The sequence below is a fragment of the Telmatherina bonti genome (genome assembly GCF_933228915.1).
Source record: "Telmatherina bonti genome assembly, chromosome: 5".
Classification (NCBI taxonomy): domain Eukaryota; kingdom Metazoa; phylum Chordata; class Actinopteri; order Atheriniformes; family Telmatherinidae; genus Telmatherina; species Telmatherina bonti.
In genome coordinates, this window is record NC_136623.1 from 19,556,890 (window position 1) to 19,574,772 (window position 17,883).

General features: G+C 37.2%; 3 protein-coding genes across 5 annotated transcripts in view; all 3 read left to right on the forward strand.

Moving 5' to 3' along the window:
• rps9 (ribosomal protein S9) overlaps positions 1–825 on the forward strand; it is a 2,263-nt gene extending 1,438 nt beyond the window's left edge. The window contains exons 4-5 of one of the 2 annotated variants that reach the window (XM_079240151.1): positions 1–44; positions 127–522. The exon at positions 1–44 is cut by the window's left edge and continues 143 nt beyond it. In XM_079240151.1, the coding sequence (XP_079096277.1) occupies positions 1–44; positions 127–157 (75 nt within the window). In that variant the 3' untranslated portion in view covers positions 158–522. Of the gene's footprint in view, positions 45–126; positions 523–573 lie in introns of those variants that run through there. The other variant, XM_079240150.1, reaches the window with a different exon arrangement.
• Positions 826–1,365: 540 nt separating this feature from the next.
• Positions 1,366–9,695, forward strand: mboat7 (membrane bound O-acyltransferase domain containing 7). Of its 2 annotated transcripts, none has more exons than XM_079241321.1 (9): positions 1,366–1,471; positions 2,739–2,818; positions 3,630–3,759; positions 4,973–5,099; positions 5,187–5,343; positions 5,779–5,974; positions 6,238–6,390; positions 6,604–6,780; positions 7,643–9,695. In XM_079241321.1, the coding sequence occupies exons 2-9, from the start codon at positions 2,743–2,745 to the stop codon at positions 8,052–8,054; spliced, it is 1,428 nt and encodes a 475-aa protein (XP_079097447.1). In that variant the 5' UTR covers positions 1,366–1,471; positions 2,739–2,742; the 3' UTR covers positions 8,055–9,695. The 2 variants fall into 2 exon arrangements, with proteins under 2 accessions (XP_079097447.1, XP_079097448.1); XM_079241322.1 differs by having other exon boundaries at positions 1,374–1,471; positions 2,736–2,818.
• Positions 9,696–10,465: 770 nt separating this feature from the next.
• Positions 10,466–17,320, forward strand: tmc4 (transmembrane channel-like 4; the record flags this gene model as incomplete). Its single annotated transcript, XM_079241070.1, has 16 exons — positions 10,466–10,496; positions 10,668–10,863; positions 12,196–12,344; positions 12,449–12,598; positions 13,265–13,350; positions 13,770–13,915; positions 14,116–14,263; positions 14,524–14,682; positions 14,813–14,970; positions 15,489–15,612; positions 15,967–16,064; positions 16,161–16,344; positions 16,437–16,567; positions 16,715–16,870; positions 16,990–17,068; positions 17,195–17,320. 16 exons carry the CDS (start codon positions 10,466–10,468, stop codon positions 17,318–17,320), a joined length of 2,121 nt encoding a protein of 706 aa, XP_079097196.1.
• Between the last annotated feature and the right edge of the window lie 563 nt (positions 17,321–17,883).

The window sequence follows — 17,883 nt, forward strand, 5'->3', positions numbered from 1 at the left end:
AGCATCCATCATGCCCGTGTTCTTATCCGCCAGAGGCACATTCGGTAAGTTTAAGGACCTCTGGGGAAACATGGAATGAAGGGTCCATAATGTGGGGGACTTATCTGTTGCTTCCTCTTCCATCAGAGGACCACCTACCTGTAACAGTCCCCGTTGATCAGTTTAATATTTCTGCAAGGTCACTTCGGTATCAAAGCCGTATACCTTGTCTGTAGACATTGCCCAGAGCCAATCCCACTGCCACATGCTGGAACTGTTCCTGTGCACTGTTGTGGCTGTCAGGTAAGGTATGGGGGATTGCACCTCGGGCAATTTGTAGTACATTTACTACACATCAAGTGTTTTGGTGAAACAAACACTCAGGCTGATGATTAAAGATGAATTTTCAGATTTCCTGTGTTGTCAAGAATTCCTCGTCAATGAAGCCTGCAGTAAATTTTATGCCGAGCTGTATGAATGTTAAATTTGTCCTTTTTGATAAAGAATTACATTTTAAATTTCTTCTTAAAGTAAGAACATGTTTTAAGCTCAAGTTGTCCATGTTGTCTGAAATCCTCCTTATTCTCTCTGCAGCGTGCGCAAACAGGTGGTAAACATCCCCTCCTTTGTGGTTCGTCTGGACAGCCAGAAGCACATTGACTTCTCCCTGAGGTCTCCATATGGTGGTGGACGCCCAGGACGTGTCAAGAGAAAGAATGCCAAGAAGGGTCAGGGTGGAGCTGGTGGAGCTGATGATGAAGAGGAAGATTAAAAAGGATGTCAAGGGAGTGTTTTCATACTTCCTGTTCTGTTGAAATTCTTAATAAAAATGATTGGTCTGTCAAAAGAGAATGGCTTTTCTATTCTGTGTAATTTTTCTGTTTGTTTAGTTCAGTCTGTGGTTTAGTTAGGTGTTTCTTGATCTTGGTCCTTGGGTGTCCATCTCCAGTATGAATAAGGGCAGCATTCCTGAAGGATTTCAATGTCTCCTTGATCCATCCCACCTGATTCAAATTAAACTGCTCTTTTTTTAAGTTTTACCCAAACATGTTGACCCATCAGCCTGATTGAGGTGTGATGGGAAATGTATAAAACTTTCAAGACAGCAGCCTTTGAGAACTGACTGAACATCTGACGCAGATGTATTTGAACAGAACTGCCTGAAATGAAGGCATTAACAAGCTTGCGAAGAACTTGATAAGGTCTTGAGTAGGAAGCCAAAACGTGCGTGTGAATGATGAATACACATGAAGCTTGCTTACCAATTACATACCCCTGCAGATGATTTGCAGAGATTTAACAATGCATGAGGTGAAAATGGTACAGTCCGCACTTGAATTTAGCAATGGCACGAGCCATGCGTGGTGACGCATTTCATTAACAGGAAGTGAATCCGGAGTGAATGGATACCTGCAGGGACATTAGTGCTGTTGAGTGTGTGTTGAGCCAGCGACAACTTATATGTTATCGTGGTGACTGACGTTTTATGAATGTAAGTATATTAATCACATAAGGTCAACGGTGGCGATTGTTTTTCTGCGCGTAGTTTGGATCCTCGTGCGCTAAAGGTTACACACATTTTAAACTCTTTGCTGTATTTCTACCTACGCATGTAGCTTTTACACTTCTGCTGTTGAGCAGCATATTCATTTAAATAAATCCAGGAAAATATTTGGTTAATTCCTCTGTTCGGTTTTTGCTGCTGCTAGCTAACGTTGTCTCTAAAACTAGCCCACTGTTCAGGTGAGACTGCGACTAAAAAAAAGGTTTGACTTTATACTGTGTATTTTTTTTTCTTTTAATAACTGAATTTTCCCAAACAGCTGATATTTATACTGAAATGGGAAATAGGATAATGCAGCAAAATGTACACACTTAAAATTGGAAATACTCCGGAAATTGCCAAAAGTTTAAACCGTTGTATTGTGACATCGTGTTTTCACAACCATTGTACAGGAATTACGTTTGTTTTAGGTTTTAAGTGAACATAACAGTAATGGTATGTATTAACAACTTAAGCAAATACCTTGGTTTTATTATTTATTTATTATTATTTTATTATTATTATTATTATTATTATTATTTGCTTTTATGTTTTTTTTTTGTTTGTTTGTTTGTTTCACTTTGGTCATTTTGGACAACTTTTTAAGTGTGCTGTATAAATAAATTGTTTTTTTTGTTTTTTTTGTTTTTGCTAATATTAAACCTAATATTTTGATTCAAGCTGAATTGGCTTAATAGCGACTGATGATTGTTTTGTTAGTCTTTTCAGAAGTCAAACCTTACAGCTTGTTTTATCCAACCAAAGTTGAACCAAATATCTAATATTTCTTTCTGACCAAAGAACAATAGTTATAAATAAATACATAACAATTGTGTGATGAATATACTGCATGACACTGTTCTCCTTCAGACCTTTGCTTAACTAAAACTGATCAGTCCAAACCTGTGGTTGTGGTTGGTGTTAATTATCACCTAATCTTTATTGGTTTAATTAATCACATGATTAGTAAATGTAAAATTAAAGCTCTTGCTCTTAGGAATGTGTTTTTTTAACAGCAGCTATTTCACTCTATTGTGTGCATTTGCTACAAAAGAAATAGTAAGGAATAAAACAGACTTCCTAAAATCCGCATTTTACATCTATCATGCCTTACCTATGTGTGGTCTTAACATATTATTTTGAACAATTAATCCTAAATGCTTTATGTGTGTAGTTTTCTACATGTTAAGAGCTGATCTGTGGTTCCTGTCAGCAGAGCCATGCCTAAGGATGAGGTGGTGTATCTGGCCGTTATTGCTGCATCCATCCCTGTTGGGTTCTTGTTTCGTTACCTCAGTGAGTATTTTGTACATGTTTGAAACCTAAAAATTAATCTCCTCCGTTTGGTGTTTGTTGTGGCACTTCATCAGAGCAAAAATACTCCTTTTTCATTTTAAGGGTGGAAATTAATTACTATTAACATATTATTAACATTAATATGTTGTTATCATTTTTATTTTCATGCATATTGAGTGCAAAGTTCCAAATACTAAACTATGAACTTGTGTAACTATTAAAGAGATACTTGAATAATTTGACAGTATAAAGAAAGTGAAAATGTGCCCAGACATCTCTGATCCATAACTTATTTTTGTCATAGTTTTCAGCTTTCTATTTTTTGTACTGTTGAGCCTCATACTAAGGCTTTCATCAGTCTTACCTTTTGTTCTTCTATACAAACAGTATTAAACACTGCTCTGGTAAAATCAGACCAAACAGTACAGATTCTTAATGTTTTAGCCATCAATTATGCAGCTCCAATCATTATATGGATTAGTAACAAATATTCATATGCTGGGAGTTTGACTTGATATGTCTGTTGTGGAAAAACTGTATCTGTTGGGGAGTGGTGGATAATTTCACATTATATATGTTAGTAACAGGTAGAACAGCTGTCATTTTTTTCTTCAGGTTGTACAAACGAATAATGCAAATAATAGCAACTAAAAAAGCAACAGGTTTCTATGCCGCCGTCATCAGAAGTCATGTCACTTCTTTCTACATCTTCTAGTGAAAATTTTCATGGTGTGCCAGGTGATTTTCCTGCCCCACTGAGCTCCATGCAATATGGGTCCAAGTAGCCTAACTGATTTTTCTGGTGCTTCAGGTGGGCCCGTGAAGCAGGTTACAGCTTTTCTCCTCGGCCTTGCCATCACCATTGCCACATGCCGCACCCACACACTACACTCTCTGGTGACAGTGATTGGAACATGGATTATTATCAAAAGCTGCTGGCGGTAAGGGAATAACATCTATATTTTATTATTTTTATTTTATTTAAAATTTTCTTTTGTGTGTGTGACATACTGTTCACACACACAAGATCACAAAGATTTGTCTGTAACTAAAGATTGTTAATTTGTGTTTTATTGTGAAACATTTAACAATGATGTTTGCTTGGAGTGGTCTAAGGCCTAAGTTATAATATGTTTATAATATGTTTGATGTGGATAAGGATAGTCTATTTAAAGATAATTTTTTATTGAATTTTTTTTTCTGTGTCCTTGGTATAAAAGTGTAGTTCCCTTTTTGAGAGGAAGAAAAAAACTAGAACAGCGCTTGCAGTATGCAGACTTCAGTCAAGTAGCTTATTTCCGCCCATAGTGTGATTCCACTATATGTTGTAGTGTAGGACAAACAAGGACCCAAGTGCAGATTGGATGTGGATACTAGGAAGGGTTTATTGTTTTCCTGGGCAGAATGGTAGGTGGCCAGGCAGGCAGGTTGACAGGCAGGCAGGTTGACGGGCAGGCAGGCAAGAATCACACACTGGTGACAGAACAGACAATTGTTAGACAAGCTGTTTGAGTCCTTAGGCAGAAATGCTGCAATGGCCGAGAGCTGTTACCACTGATGAAACAACAGTCAGGCGATGACTGGTGAACTGAGCTGGCCTTTTATCTTGCTGCTGATGATTTCCTGATGATAACCTGGTGTGGACTTGGTTGCCAGGGAAACAGGCACACCCACTGCAGCACAGGTCAGAGCAGGAACCACAACACTATATCTTATAGTCCTACATTAATTTCATATACACTACTAGTCATTGATGATCAAAAAATATCTTTACTATTTAATAAAATTATATTTTTAATAGTCAAATATTTATTAGACATGTAGCGACGGTTACAGTTCCTTTGTATTTATTTAAAAAGTAAACCAAGCTACTTAATTATATTTACAAATAAAACTCCCAAAATTTAATAGAATCAAAGTTAGACGAAGACCCATTATCAGCAGTAATCCCAAAAATCCACTCAGTAGCTTTTGTGAAAAGTTGCTAACAGACAGACAGATGGACAGACAGAGTAACACAGGTAAAAACACAATTTTCTAGGTGGAGTTTAAAAAAACAAACAAAATAAACGTTTCATCACAGTGTACAGATTCTGCTGTGCGGATAATCTCAGGACTTTTCTCTCTCTCTCTCTCTCTCTCTCTCTCTCTTAGGCACGCCCCAGCACTGACTCTCAGCTGGACATTCCTTTATCTCCTCATTTTCCGATTGATTTTTCGGTTCAATCTCTCCGAACCAGCACCTTTTGCCAACGCCATCCAGCTACTTCTCACACTCAAAGTAAGGCTGCCTGATTGCATGTAACAAAATTTGTGTTGTAGAAAAATTCACTGTTGACTTTTACTCAGGATTTTGTTTCAAACTCAGATGGTGAGTCTAGCCAATGAGGTTCACAGCTTCCACATGGTGAAGAAAGAAGACGTGAGCTCTTTTGGCCAGTCTCCTGCCATTGGCGGTCTCTCTCAGGAACCCTCATTCTACGACATTCTGTCCTATGGTTACTGTTATATTGGTATAATGACCGGTAAGTCCTCTTTGTATTTTTTTAGTTATGTCTCTTCTGACATTAACAGACATTAAAGGCGAAACATCATTTTTGTATGTGTTACCTGTTAATATCCATGTACCGTTGTTGTTGCAACTGATGCTTTTGTTTTGCATGGATTTTAACTGATGTCTCTCTTTGTCTCACTTTCTGCTACTTGTCCAACATTGTGAGTCCATATTGTTTTTAGTATTATTTGTCTAGCAGTCAGTTTTCATATAGTTCTGCTCTTTTTGTTTTCTCACTCCCTTGCCTTATTCAACAACACCCTCTTGTGTTTTATACCACTTTGTTCTCCACTGTACTTTGTCTTACACTGTACCCATCTTACAATATTATGATTGTCCATTTTGTCCATCCCTCACTTCTTGTCACTGCGTTTTATCCTTTATCCCATGGCTCCATCTCCTAAAGGCCCGTTTTTCCGCTTCCAAACATATGTTGACTGGCTGAGACAGCCAAACCCACTGGCTTTGCCTGGTTTGGTGCCTTGTGTGCAGCGCTTGAAGCTCGTCCCAGTCTACGGTGCTCTCTTCCTTACTGTCAACTATGTCTTTCCACTGGACTATGTACGCACAACTAAGTTCTTGGATGAAAATGTCCTTTTCAGGTACGTTTTGTGATATTTTTCTTCTACTTTGTGATATTTAACCAAGAATCCTCAAGCGATTTACATTCAGAGCATGCCAGAGCTCAACATTTCCTATATCTGAGATAGAGCAGGGTAACTTGTATGCATTTTAACTCTAGCTGCGGTTTGTCATAGAGAACAAAGATAATCCTGTTGAAAAACAAATCTTTTGTGTGTTTTTGTTTTGTGTGATAGAGGTGAATAACTAACATTTTTATATTTATTATTGTCTCCGTTTCCAGGTTTTTCTACATGGTGGCAGTGTTTTTTGTGTTCAGGATGCGCTTTTATGCTGCTTGGTGTGGAGCTGAGGCAGGCTGCATCAGTGTAGGTCTGGGCTGCTATCCAGAAAAGGCACTTTCCAAACCTGGTGGAGGTCCTACTGTCAACTACAGGTACATGACCACCTGATTATGTTCATGACAAAAGGCTCCTTATTATTGCATATGATTTCCTGCTGGGAAGTATTTTTCATGTCATTCATTTTTTTTTTCATTCATTTCATGTATTTGCGTCTCTAAATTTTTTTCTCAAAACTGTATCTGGAATATATTTTGTTATTGAAATGTAGCATTTATGCCAGTTTATCTCTGTCTTTTTGTGAACAGTGCTGATCCATCAGCTGAAGAAAAGTACGACTTCAAAACCATCCAGAATATCGATTGTTACAACACAGACTTCTGTGTTAAGGTCCGTCACGGCATGCGTTACTGGAATATGACAGTTCAGTGGTGGCTACATCACTACATCTACCCCAACGCTCCCTTCAGATCCTACACACTCAGGTATGTGTAACAGGATCTGTTTTTTTTATATGTAAAATGTTAAGTCTCCGTTTAGCAGAGAAGACCATATGAGCTATGCAAGGATGTTTTTAATTTTAATCTGTTAATTATGATTTTAAATCAGGCAGACCTAAAATATTTATACTCCGCTCAGATCCCAGTGAAGCTGCTGCTCTCATAACATCTCATAATGTCTAGCTGATTTTGTGGTTTTTGGAGTAAAGCTGGTTGTGGTCTGTATGATGTTTGTTTTTGGGTGAAAAAAAACCAAAAAAAAGTGAAATACCAGCATTATTTGAATGTTTTTCAGTAATGGGCCATTACCCTCTTTCTCATTTACAATTCGAGTTGTTGCCATAGAAGACATAAACCTATAAAGACCTTATGTTGTGTAATTTAATCGTTCCTAAGAAGAAAATAGCTCTCTAAGGCTGTCACAGACTAGTTTGTAGCAAGCGTCACTCAAATGTAAGTAAATCTTGTATTTTTGGGGCTATTTTTATTCATAGATGCTGTTTCCAGCAAGAATCTACAGCAATAGTTAAATGTGTTTGCAAGTTGGAATATATAAAACATAGATCACACTTCATGGTAGAAAGTGAACACTGTTCATTGTCATGTCACCCACTAGAAAACTAACTCAGCGGTGAGTTTTAACAGCAATGCAAATTGGCTCAAAGAACCTCATGCAATGACTCCACAGCAGGACTATTTCATTGCTTATTTTCATTTAGTCAAGCAAGGTTTCAGGTTCTAGGAAACATACCGCTTGTATTACATATAATCTTTGTTTGTTTTGTGAAAATCCAAGCAGTTATTATATTTCATGTCATTATCTTCTCCTTCTCGCTGTCACTGTCAGGGCTGGCTGGACCATGTTAATCAGTGCCTACTGGCATGGAATACATGCTGGCTACTACCTCTCCTTCCTCACCATTCCTTTGTGCATCGCTGCAGAGTCTGCCATGGAGGCCTCTGTCAGAGCTAAACTTGGACCTCGTGGACAAAATATCTTCGACTGGATTCACTGGTTCCTGAAGATGAGGGCCTATGATTACATGTGCATGGGTTTTGTGCTGCTAGAGGCCTCAGAAACCATCAAATACTGGATGTCTATCTACTTTGTCATGCATGTCATTGCTGTTTCCTGCATAATAGTAGGTAGGGCTCTAAAGGGAGCGAAAGGAGAAGGTAGGAGACGGGACAAGGAGCAGAAAAGAGAGGGAGAAAAGACAGAGAATACAAAAGTGGGAACTGGAGAGAAAACCGACTAAACAGAGGGACAGAAAACACCCTGTTGATACCTTTCACTGGGCATGAGGAGTTTAATGTCTGCAAATCTCAGACATCACAATTACAAATATTCATGCTTGTACCAAGAACTATCACACAGATTTAAGACCATTTATTCAGAAAGAACAGTTTACATTGTGAAATCTAAATAAAACTAAAGTCAGACTTGTGAATCCTGGTAATAAATCACTGGATGTTTTGTCGACATAAAAGTACTGACAATTATAGCAGATGAATGTTTGAGATCAGAGAATGTTGCTTTTGCAGTGTGAGGGGAAGCTGGGATGTGGGTTGATTATTTATCTCAATTGTGTGCATTTCAGTTCAGTTCTGATCATTTTGCAACTCTTAAGTCAAACTAATTAGTTGACATGTCAAAAAATAATGAGATGAGTCATAATCTTATCTAGTGTTAGACCACGAAACCAAACGGTGACTAATTAAATTGGCAAACCAAACTTTGTGATAAGCAACAAAACATTCCAGCTTGTGATTGCTCTGTGTGTGTTGTGTGAGAACCTGTACAGGATAGAAGAATGAGTCAAACTGGTAAAAAAAAAAAAAAGCAAAATATTATGGTACCATTATCAGGGCTTTGCTATTATATGTATTCAATTGTTGGTAACATTCATTCAAAGTAGCGTATGCTTGAAGAAAAAACAAATTAAGTTCCAGATAAGATTTTCATTTCTGCCTCTTACATTTAGACCTAAAGTGTTACAGTTACCTCCTTCTTTTATGAACATTTCTGAGCTTTGATTTTCTCCTGTGATTCTGTACATCCACAGTGTTTCTGTGTGGAGTTTTCCTTTTCTGTTATTGTAAACATATCACATCATATAAGAAACGTACTGGCATGTCAGTGGCAGTGCTGTATCTGATGTTCTATATTCACATTAAGTGTTTAGAAGTTTGGAAGGCTAAAGGACTGAGAAACATACATGTTGAGCGTGAGGATGAAAAGTTTATTTGTGGCTGTTTGTCTGAGCTAAGTGGTATAAAAAGCACTTCACTACTGCTAATCTTTTTCTCCTATTTACCATGTAATGTATAAATACATTTCATACACTGCCAAATGTGTGTACTGCCGGCTCGTACAAGTCATGGTTGGGACCAAACATTTATCAGGTTTTGTTATTTGTAGAACGGGTGAGCTTAGTCGTCATTTTAGCACAGGAAGTGCTAAAATGAACAAATCCTTTTTCAAAATGAGCATTTCCAAAATTACATGTGTGTGAAAACAGGATCACTTCTTAATTTGTCAAACCAATTTTGAAAATAACCGACTTCAAAATGACTATTTTAATTATACTACTGCTAATAATAACTAATATTAGTATCAGAAGTTTTAAACATATCTAAAGGTGAAAAATTTGAGTTTTTCACTCCTGCAAACTGTGATTACTCCTTTATATTCGGATGAAAACACTGTTTTATTCCTCCCATATGCTTTGTTCTCCAAGTTATAAGTAGAACTGAGATATTATGAATTGCAAATTTGTTTTGTGTTGTGATGTTTCACCCTCTCGGTGACTAAACCCCCTGGAGAAATTGTTCTTTTCATTATTGTGTTTTATTATGGCTGCGCTGTGGTGATCTAAATCCTGTTCTACTTTTATTGTTGGCTCATGTGGAATATTTATATTTGTCTTTTTTGGCTGGTTTTTTTTTTCTTTCTTTTTTTTTTATTTTTTTTAAATTTTTTTTTATTAACTTCATACAGTCGTAGCTGTAACTCCTGTGACACCATACATATGGAATACAGACTATCTACACTTTCTCTCGTCTCAGTTGCTTTTTTCATTTCAATATTTGCTTGATGTGATAATTAGTAGATATTAACTTTTTCTTTTTTTTTGTTTTTACAATTGCATCTAATATGTCACCAGACGTAAAATCATTAATAGTTACACATCACCGAACACAAACACTCCATCCTGGTTTAGTTTTGCTTAAGTCGCATATTCAACTACTTCAATAAAATGTGTTAATTGTTATGTGTGCATATAAAATCTTACAATTTTTTTCCATCACTGTTTCTTATATATATTTGATGAGAAACTTTTATTTTCAGTACTTTTAAAGATATTCATCTGAACTTCTCGGAAATTCCAATCTTAAAGTGCCAGTTTTAGTTGTCGGGCTCGTTAGGAGACAGTCTGAATAACAACATGGCGCCTTGGAAATAAAGTGTTAAACAGTACAAGGAAGTACCTGTGTGGTAAATTAAGAGGTGCTAAAGTCCACCACAGATGACAACAGGGAAGTGTCTCATAGATACTTGGTGTGGAGCTGCTCCACTCGTTTCTTTTCCTTTTGTTCTAAATTTCTTCTCGAGTATTATCTGTATTTTTTTAGAGGGCAGCTGGTTGTGTTACTGTCTTTCAGAAGAATGGCCAGAGAACTACAGAGACAAGGCTCAAGTAAGATGCAAAGCATGTCTGAAGCTGTTTATTTTGGTAGCTTTAATCTTATTCACCTGTACAGTTTTGTTTAAAACAGACCAAAAGTCACTTGATTCATGATCATAATGATGTTATGATAGGAAAATAATATTGTTTTGTTTTTTTGGTTGTTTTTGCTTCTTATTCAAGTATTTGTGGAAAATGGTTATCCTGATGACCATCAGTCACTCAGATTACGTCAGATGTCATCTCGAATGTCCACTTGGAATTATCCTCAGTATAACAGGAACCAAACCCCTTCAGAGGAGGATGAATCTGGGAACACTGGGCCATCGCGAGAGCTCAGGAGTATCCCTTGTCCAATGGGAAAGAAAAGAGCAATGAGGTAAAACAAGAGAGGAAAAATCTGATTCAAACCATGTTTTCTGGTGATTTTTTTTTTTTTTTAATCATTTTAACATCCGCTCCACAGAGGCTTCCCTGAAGAAATTGATCTGTTAGTGTTAAATACAGTAAACCCCATATTTGATTTTCCGGATTTTAACGAAAAAGCTCATTTTTAAGGAGCACATTTAAATAGCAGCTAAATGTTTTAACATGTGGTTTTAAGTGGAACAAATTTGGCTGTATAAAGGAATCTAATCATTCATCTACTCACAGCTTACCTTATCAAATTTGTAGCAGTGAAACTTCACCACTGCTATCTGTACATATTATGGTTTCATTTCAAATAGTGTGTCTGTAAATTCTGCCATCAGAGCAACACAGCATGAACGTAATGTGAATATAATAATTTTTTCCAGAAATGACAGGCTTTTTTCTTTGGTTGTTTTTCTTTTTTTTTTTTTTTAGACAGTCGATGTCCTTTTAACACTGTGGCAAGCAAACATGCTGTGTATCTTTTTATACGTCTCTGGTTAAAAAAAAAAAAAGTTTTCTCAGCATCAGAGCCAATGACTCATGAAAACTGAGCAAACTGATAAACAGGTGACTGCTGAGGATTGCTCTGTGATCAGGATAGTGGTGTAAAGAAGAATTTTGCATAAGTTGTCAATCATAATGGACAACACTGCACATAACTAAATGTCAGTGACTGAACATATACTGTATGTGTGTTCTGTCAGAGGCTTCTTCAGCTTGGTGCCAAAAGGACCAGCACACAAGGATATATCTGCAATTCATATTTATATATTTTGAATCCAATTCAGTTTTATTATTCCTTTTTGTGGTTGTCTTTTTTGTATTTTTGCTATCATTCTTTAACAAGATCACTTTTATTTTGGGATTTAAGAAACTGTAGTTTAATTAGTTTTAATTTGGACCTTCATTTTTTCCAATAACCTGAGCAATTATTTTCTAAAAACCAAAAAATTACAAGATTTTTCAAGTAGCTTCTTGGAACAAAAAGATGGAGTTCATTATTGATCGCAAATGCTGAAACATCACTGGAAGAACTTCATTTAGATCTAAATGAATTATATTTGAATTTGTCTTGCATGTTAATCTACATGAATGTTAAAATGTATGTGGAGCTGAGCAGCAGTGCATCGTAATCTCAGTTCATCTCACTGTTAACTTTTATTGTGATCAAGTAGCTCCTTGAAATGTCTTGCAAATCATTGGAAGTTGAAGACTTGATGATGTGTTAGTAGTCATAATGTCAAGTTATAGTTTCAGCAGAGTTGTTAAAATATTCTTAAAACTTTGTCTACCCCAGGCAGGAGTCACAAAGGCAGGTGCCCGTGCTTTCCAGCATGGAGTCCTGGAAACAGAGCAAGACCAAATCCCTACGTAAAATAAAAAACTCCGCCAGAGAAATTCTTTATTTTTTCTCACTGTGGGGAAAGTCATTGCAAAAGATTGGAGGTGCACATTTGATTTGTTGCTTCACTCAAAAATGAGAAAAGGCTTGAGCCTACATACTTTATGTTTTAAGAACATGCAATACATTTTTGTCCTTTTCTCCTCAGGGAACTTTGGAGGTGGTGTCCAGTCTTACTTCCTGTTCCTACGATTCTTGGTCATTCTAAATTTTTTTTCCTTCTTACTGATCGCTGGGTTTGTCATCATCCCCAGCATTGTCCTAAGATCTGTGGGGACCACATATGTGAACAACACAGGTAACAGTTTGTTGGCTCCCATTTCATTTGGCACTAACAAACACATTGCATTGGTTACATTATCTTTCTTCAAATCAAACTCATTTCCTGTGTTCTCATATTTAGCTAAATTCTTTTAATAAAAACAGGAAGCCTTATCATAGTGTGATGAGACTGTTTCTAGGCAGCCGCCTGTCCACAGGATCTGTGTTGTTCAAAACCATAATTGACACAGCCGTGCCAGACATGCTGTGTCAAATGATGTCTGAAGGAAAACAAAATTACCTGAGATGTTCTGCAAATGTGCATAAAATAAAGAAGATATAATATTTTTAAACCCTTTACACAAATAATTAAAGATGCTTACCTAAAGTCACACACTCTCCATTGTCAAAGTAGTAGTATTGTCAGATATAACTTTTTTTAATGGTTGAAGAAGCTGTCCTTATTGCGATGACCAATACTTTCTTCTTTTGTAGCCATATAAGCAGGAGTGCTACATTGTGCACTTAGTCTCCACTGTATCTTGCTTTTATTTCTCTTTCTGTGTCTTTTATTAGCTGAAAGTTGCTATGACTAATCTAGGTAACAACATGACCTTTTTCACCAGACAGGAGAAGGAAAAGCAACAGTAATACTGCAAAGATCAAACCTTTTTTTTTTTTTTTTTTTTTTACTGTTTTTCAGCTCAGGAAGAATGTGCAAAGTACGACCCTAATCCTCAGGGCTTGGTGGTTTTCTACAATTTATTTCTGCATGTACTTTCAGGAACGGTGAGAAACTATCACAATAACCTGTTGGAGCATAAAAACTGAAAACATACAGCCATGTACAAAAGAAAGCTATAGGTATCATAGATGTTCAGGCTATTCTCCACAGTACAGCACTGTGAGGAAGATGTCAGATTGTCCATAATTCATTCTGCAACATCATGACAATTACCTGAAGCACACAGAATTATGCAAAAATATCTTCATCTACTAGAAAAACAGTTCTATGACAGATTATATAATGTAATCCACAAAGAACATGTAACACACACAACATTATTCTAGGGTTTCATGAAGAGACAGAAGACACTGAGACACACTGAAATGGTTTTATCCACACACTGAGTATCTTTATAAACCTTCCATGTGTGGAGATGTGAACTGATGTAGAAGTCTGAGACCATCCTCTCATCTATATACAGGGTTTTATGGAGTATTCATTCCTGTTTTATGGCTACTATAACAACACCAGGGTGGAGGATGAAAACCTTTCCTACAACATCCCTCTTGCTTATCTGTGTACTTCTGCCTTCTTCTTTGCCTTTTGTCTCATCTGCATCATAGCACGGTCAGTCTCCAGATCCACAACAAACACCACAGGATCAATGTTAAAAATAAGGATGTTGTGTGTGATTGTGTTTGTGTGTGTTTGTTCAGTCATTTTTCAATTATGCTTAAAATCAGATATAGATGACATTTAAAAGCCTGAATCCAGAGTTTATTCACCTTTCCTTGCATCTTCCTCTCTGTTTGGGTGCTCACCCACAGAATGGGGGCTGCAGTCCGAGTTGCTGTGGCAACAGCAAGCAGCACTGTGGGCAATTACAGCATGATCGTGTTCACCGGCTGGGACTTCAGTTGCCTGGAAGAAAAAGCTACCAAACTGAAGCAGAAAAGCCTCCACTACCGACTGCAGGTCTGAAGGTTCTACTCGACATAAATGACCTACATACAGAAGTAGAAACAGATTTATAAAAATTCCTTTGATTTGATGTCTGGCCCTGCGATGGACTAGCAACCTATCCAGCGTGTATCCCACCTTTCGCCCAAAGACTGTTGGGATAGGTTCCAGCTCCCCTGCGACCCTTAATTGGACTAAGTGGTTTGGATAATGAATGAATGAATTAATACCTTTGATTTCCTCTTCACCTGATTTCCCTTCTCACTCTGTACCAGGTGGATTTGGAGGAGGAGCGCAGAAAGAAGCAGGCAGCTTCTCTCACATTGGGTCAAAAAATACTTTTATACTTTCTGCGTGTTTTCATGTTTTTTTTGGCACTTGGGCTCTATGTAGCAGCTTTCTACGGCATCTTTGAGGCCACCAACTTTAGCCAGGTGAATTAAACAAAGCAAAGTAAAGGAAGTGATGTGTTTCTGTTAACCTCTTCATTACCACTCGTGATCCAGTAGTCATGAAGAGGGTAAAGTGTTGGATAACCATTTGTCTCCTATTTCTGGCAAACAGAAAGAGAGCGAAAAGGAAGGGATCCTAGGTTTGATTTTAGAGTATCTGCCATCCATCGTCATCACTGCAGGAAACTTCATGGTTCCTCTGCTGTGTGACCAAATTGCCTTAGTGGAGCGATATTCCCCCAGCACTACTGTTATAGTTGCACTATTAAGGTATGCACTTATTTATTTCTTTAATGGATTATATAATTCGCTTTTGTCTTCACATATTTGATGGTCATAGCCTTTGCTTAGAAACATGCTTTAAAACTGAATTCCTACCATCTTGTTAGTTTATAAAAGTCTTTCAAAATATTTCATTGCTTCGTTTTGATTTTTAATATATTTCTTGTTTTCCTTGTAGCTTTATGGTCCAGTCACAAGTTATTTTTAATTAGGCATGGTGTTCACTTCTGTTCTATTTAGACTAAAATAAACAACGAATAGGGAATGTAGTGTTCTTGGGATTCTCTTTCCTGTTGCTAAGCAAACAGAGTGCTGACTTATCAAGCCCTGCAAATTATTTTTATGTCAACTCCTAATAAATTGGCAAACTCAGCAGCACATCGAGCAACATCCTCTGCTTTATTTTTTGACAAGAGTGGGAGAGAGTAAACGTGCACCATTACAGCTCAGTTTATCCACATTAGTAGTTGTATATATAATGACTTCATATCCTCCTCCATTTCTAGGGCAGTTATCCTACGTCTGGCTAGTCTGAGTGTCCTCCTCTACACCCTGTGGAGTCAAATCACTTGTGAAGGAAACCTAAGTGGCCCGTGTGAGCTGTGTAAATACGACCATATAAACTACCCGGTAATAACACCCTCTTCTTCTGTGGTGCAGCAAGCTGTTATTGGTCCTTAATCACAGAACATAATATGCAAACAGGACAGAAGGAATCTCTGACATTCATACAATACAAGACAGAACTTCTGTTCATGTTTTTCCTTCCTGTTGTAGCATTTGTTTGAATAATACAATCCCGAGTAAGCCCTGTAGGCTCCAGCCAATGATGGTGGTGTTGTCTATAGTTTAATGTGTGATTACAGAAATAGCTGACTTGACTAAAATGCCAAATGTGTACAATGATCAGCATGCAGCCTTCATGTACTATACTTGTGTGATTACACTTGTAAGACTTTTCTTTTTGTTTGTCTCATATTAAAGTGCTGGGAAACACGTGTGGGGCAGGAAATGTACAAGCTGACACTATTTGACCTCCTCATCAACATTGCGATGCTTGTTCTGGTTGAGTTTCCACGCAGGTAATATAAGGATTCTATGCATTTCAATGGGTTATTAGTCAGTCTAACATGCTAGCAGTATGAAGCTCATGTGTTTGGTACATTTGTGTGCGTTAGGATGGTGGTGGACAACACGTCTTGTAAGTTGTCTCAGTGGATTGATCGGCAGGAGTTTGTGGTTCCTTCAAACGTGCTTGGACTGGTTTATGGTCAGACAGTGGTCTGGACAGGAGCTCTTTTTTGCCCTCTTCTGCCACTTATCAACACCATCAAGTTTGTCATCCTCTTTTACTGCAAGAAGGTGAAGCTTTACCTTTAATAGGCTCAAGCTTTTTATTTACTTTTTTTGTCCTTAATCCTGTTTTATGTGCAACATGCCACTTTACTCCACAGATAACACTCTTATACAACTGTCGGCCAGCTCAGAAAACGTTTCGCTCCACAACCTCCACTGTCTTTTTCTTGGTGGTACTCGTATTCGGCTGGACCTTGGCCTTGGTTGTTATGATATATGGTGTTGCTGTGTGAGTGTGCATCGATGAGTCTTTGTCTTCAAAATTCACAAGATAACATGGGACAATGGCAGGATCTCTTTGTGGAAAAACACAAGTGCCGTCATGGTTTTGTTTCATTGCATTTACTGGTATGAATGTTTTCTTCTTTCAAAACAGGATCCATCCTTCAATGGGCTGCGGGCCTTTCCGTTTTTTCAGCAGCATGTGGTCGATTGTTCCAGCTTCTTTCAAAAATCTTTCTCAAGTTACAAAGAACTTTCTCTTCTTCATTGGCTCACAAGCATTTTCCATTCCCTTTTTTGCATCATCCTGGTGAGTGAACTTGAGTTTTCTGTAGAATCATCATGCTATACAGCATAACTCTATAACCTATATATATCACATGGTTCTTCATTGTCCATTTATGAAGGCATGTCTTTTCTTCTTGATAGTGTGGTGATGTGCTACTTCATATCTTTAGCCTCCGTCTATGGCAAAAATGTTGACTTGCTAAAAGCTCAGCTTAAACTGGTAAGTTGTAGATGTCTATAGTCAAGCAAAAAGCAGTACGTGGAATTTTAACTAAATTCACATTAATCTGTGCAGTTTGTAATACTCTCTGGCAATCAGTTTTACTGATGCAGTTGCTTTTTGCAGGTGGGACATGACAAGAAGTTCTTAGTCAAGCAGATTGAGTTGAGTCGGCAACTTGAGATGACAAAACACAACACAGGTTCACAGGACTCAATATTACCTGTGGACAACATCAACACAACCTTCTAAACATGAGTGTCACATAATTTAGCCTGGGTTTTACAAGACTCCAATAAGATTAAAGAAAAGTTTAAGGTTATTAGATATTAAAGCAAAAATTTTGTTTCATTGTGTTATGTTTGACCTCAATATTAATGTGTTATTTTGAAATAATTTATAGATTACCATTATTAACATGCATGCATTTTGAGTATATCTTAAAAGAATCTCATGCTTAGAGACTTTATGATGGGAGTACAGTTTCAACCCCTTTGCCTATCTATAAAAATAGGTCCAAGTCACAAAGCAGATGAGCAAAGTTTAAAGCAAAGAAATATCATAAAAGAGCGTGCTAAAATGCATATTTTAGAAACAAGAATGTTAATGGAACACATAAAAAGTCAGCATTTCATGAAATGTGACATTAAAGAAATAATAAAATTTTCAAGCTCAAGGAAATTCATCTAATAGAGCCCAACAAAACATATATGCAGTGTCTGACACATTTTGCTTCACTTTATGTGAAAAATGTGCTCAAAATCCTGTTGAACACAACCACAATTTTTTTTTTCTTAAAAGACAAAATAAAGATC

Excerpts from the sequence above, each read along its gene's own strand:
- mboat7 (XM_079241321.1), top strand. The coding sequence starts at position 2,743 with ATGCCTAAGGATGAGGTGGTGTATCTGGCCGTTATTGCTGCATCCATC. Across the intron at positions 5,100-5,186 it reads AGCTACTTCTCACACTCAAA|ATGGTGAGTCTAGCCAATGA; the intron begins GTAAGGCTGCCT and ends TTTCAAACTCAG. Across the intron at positions 6,391-6,603 it reads GGTCCTACTGTCAACTACAG|TGCTGATCCATCAGCTGAAG; the intron begins GTACATGACCAC and ends TTTTGTGAACAG.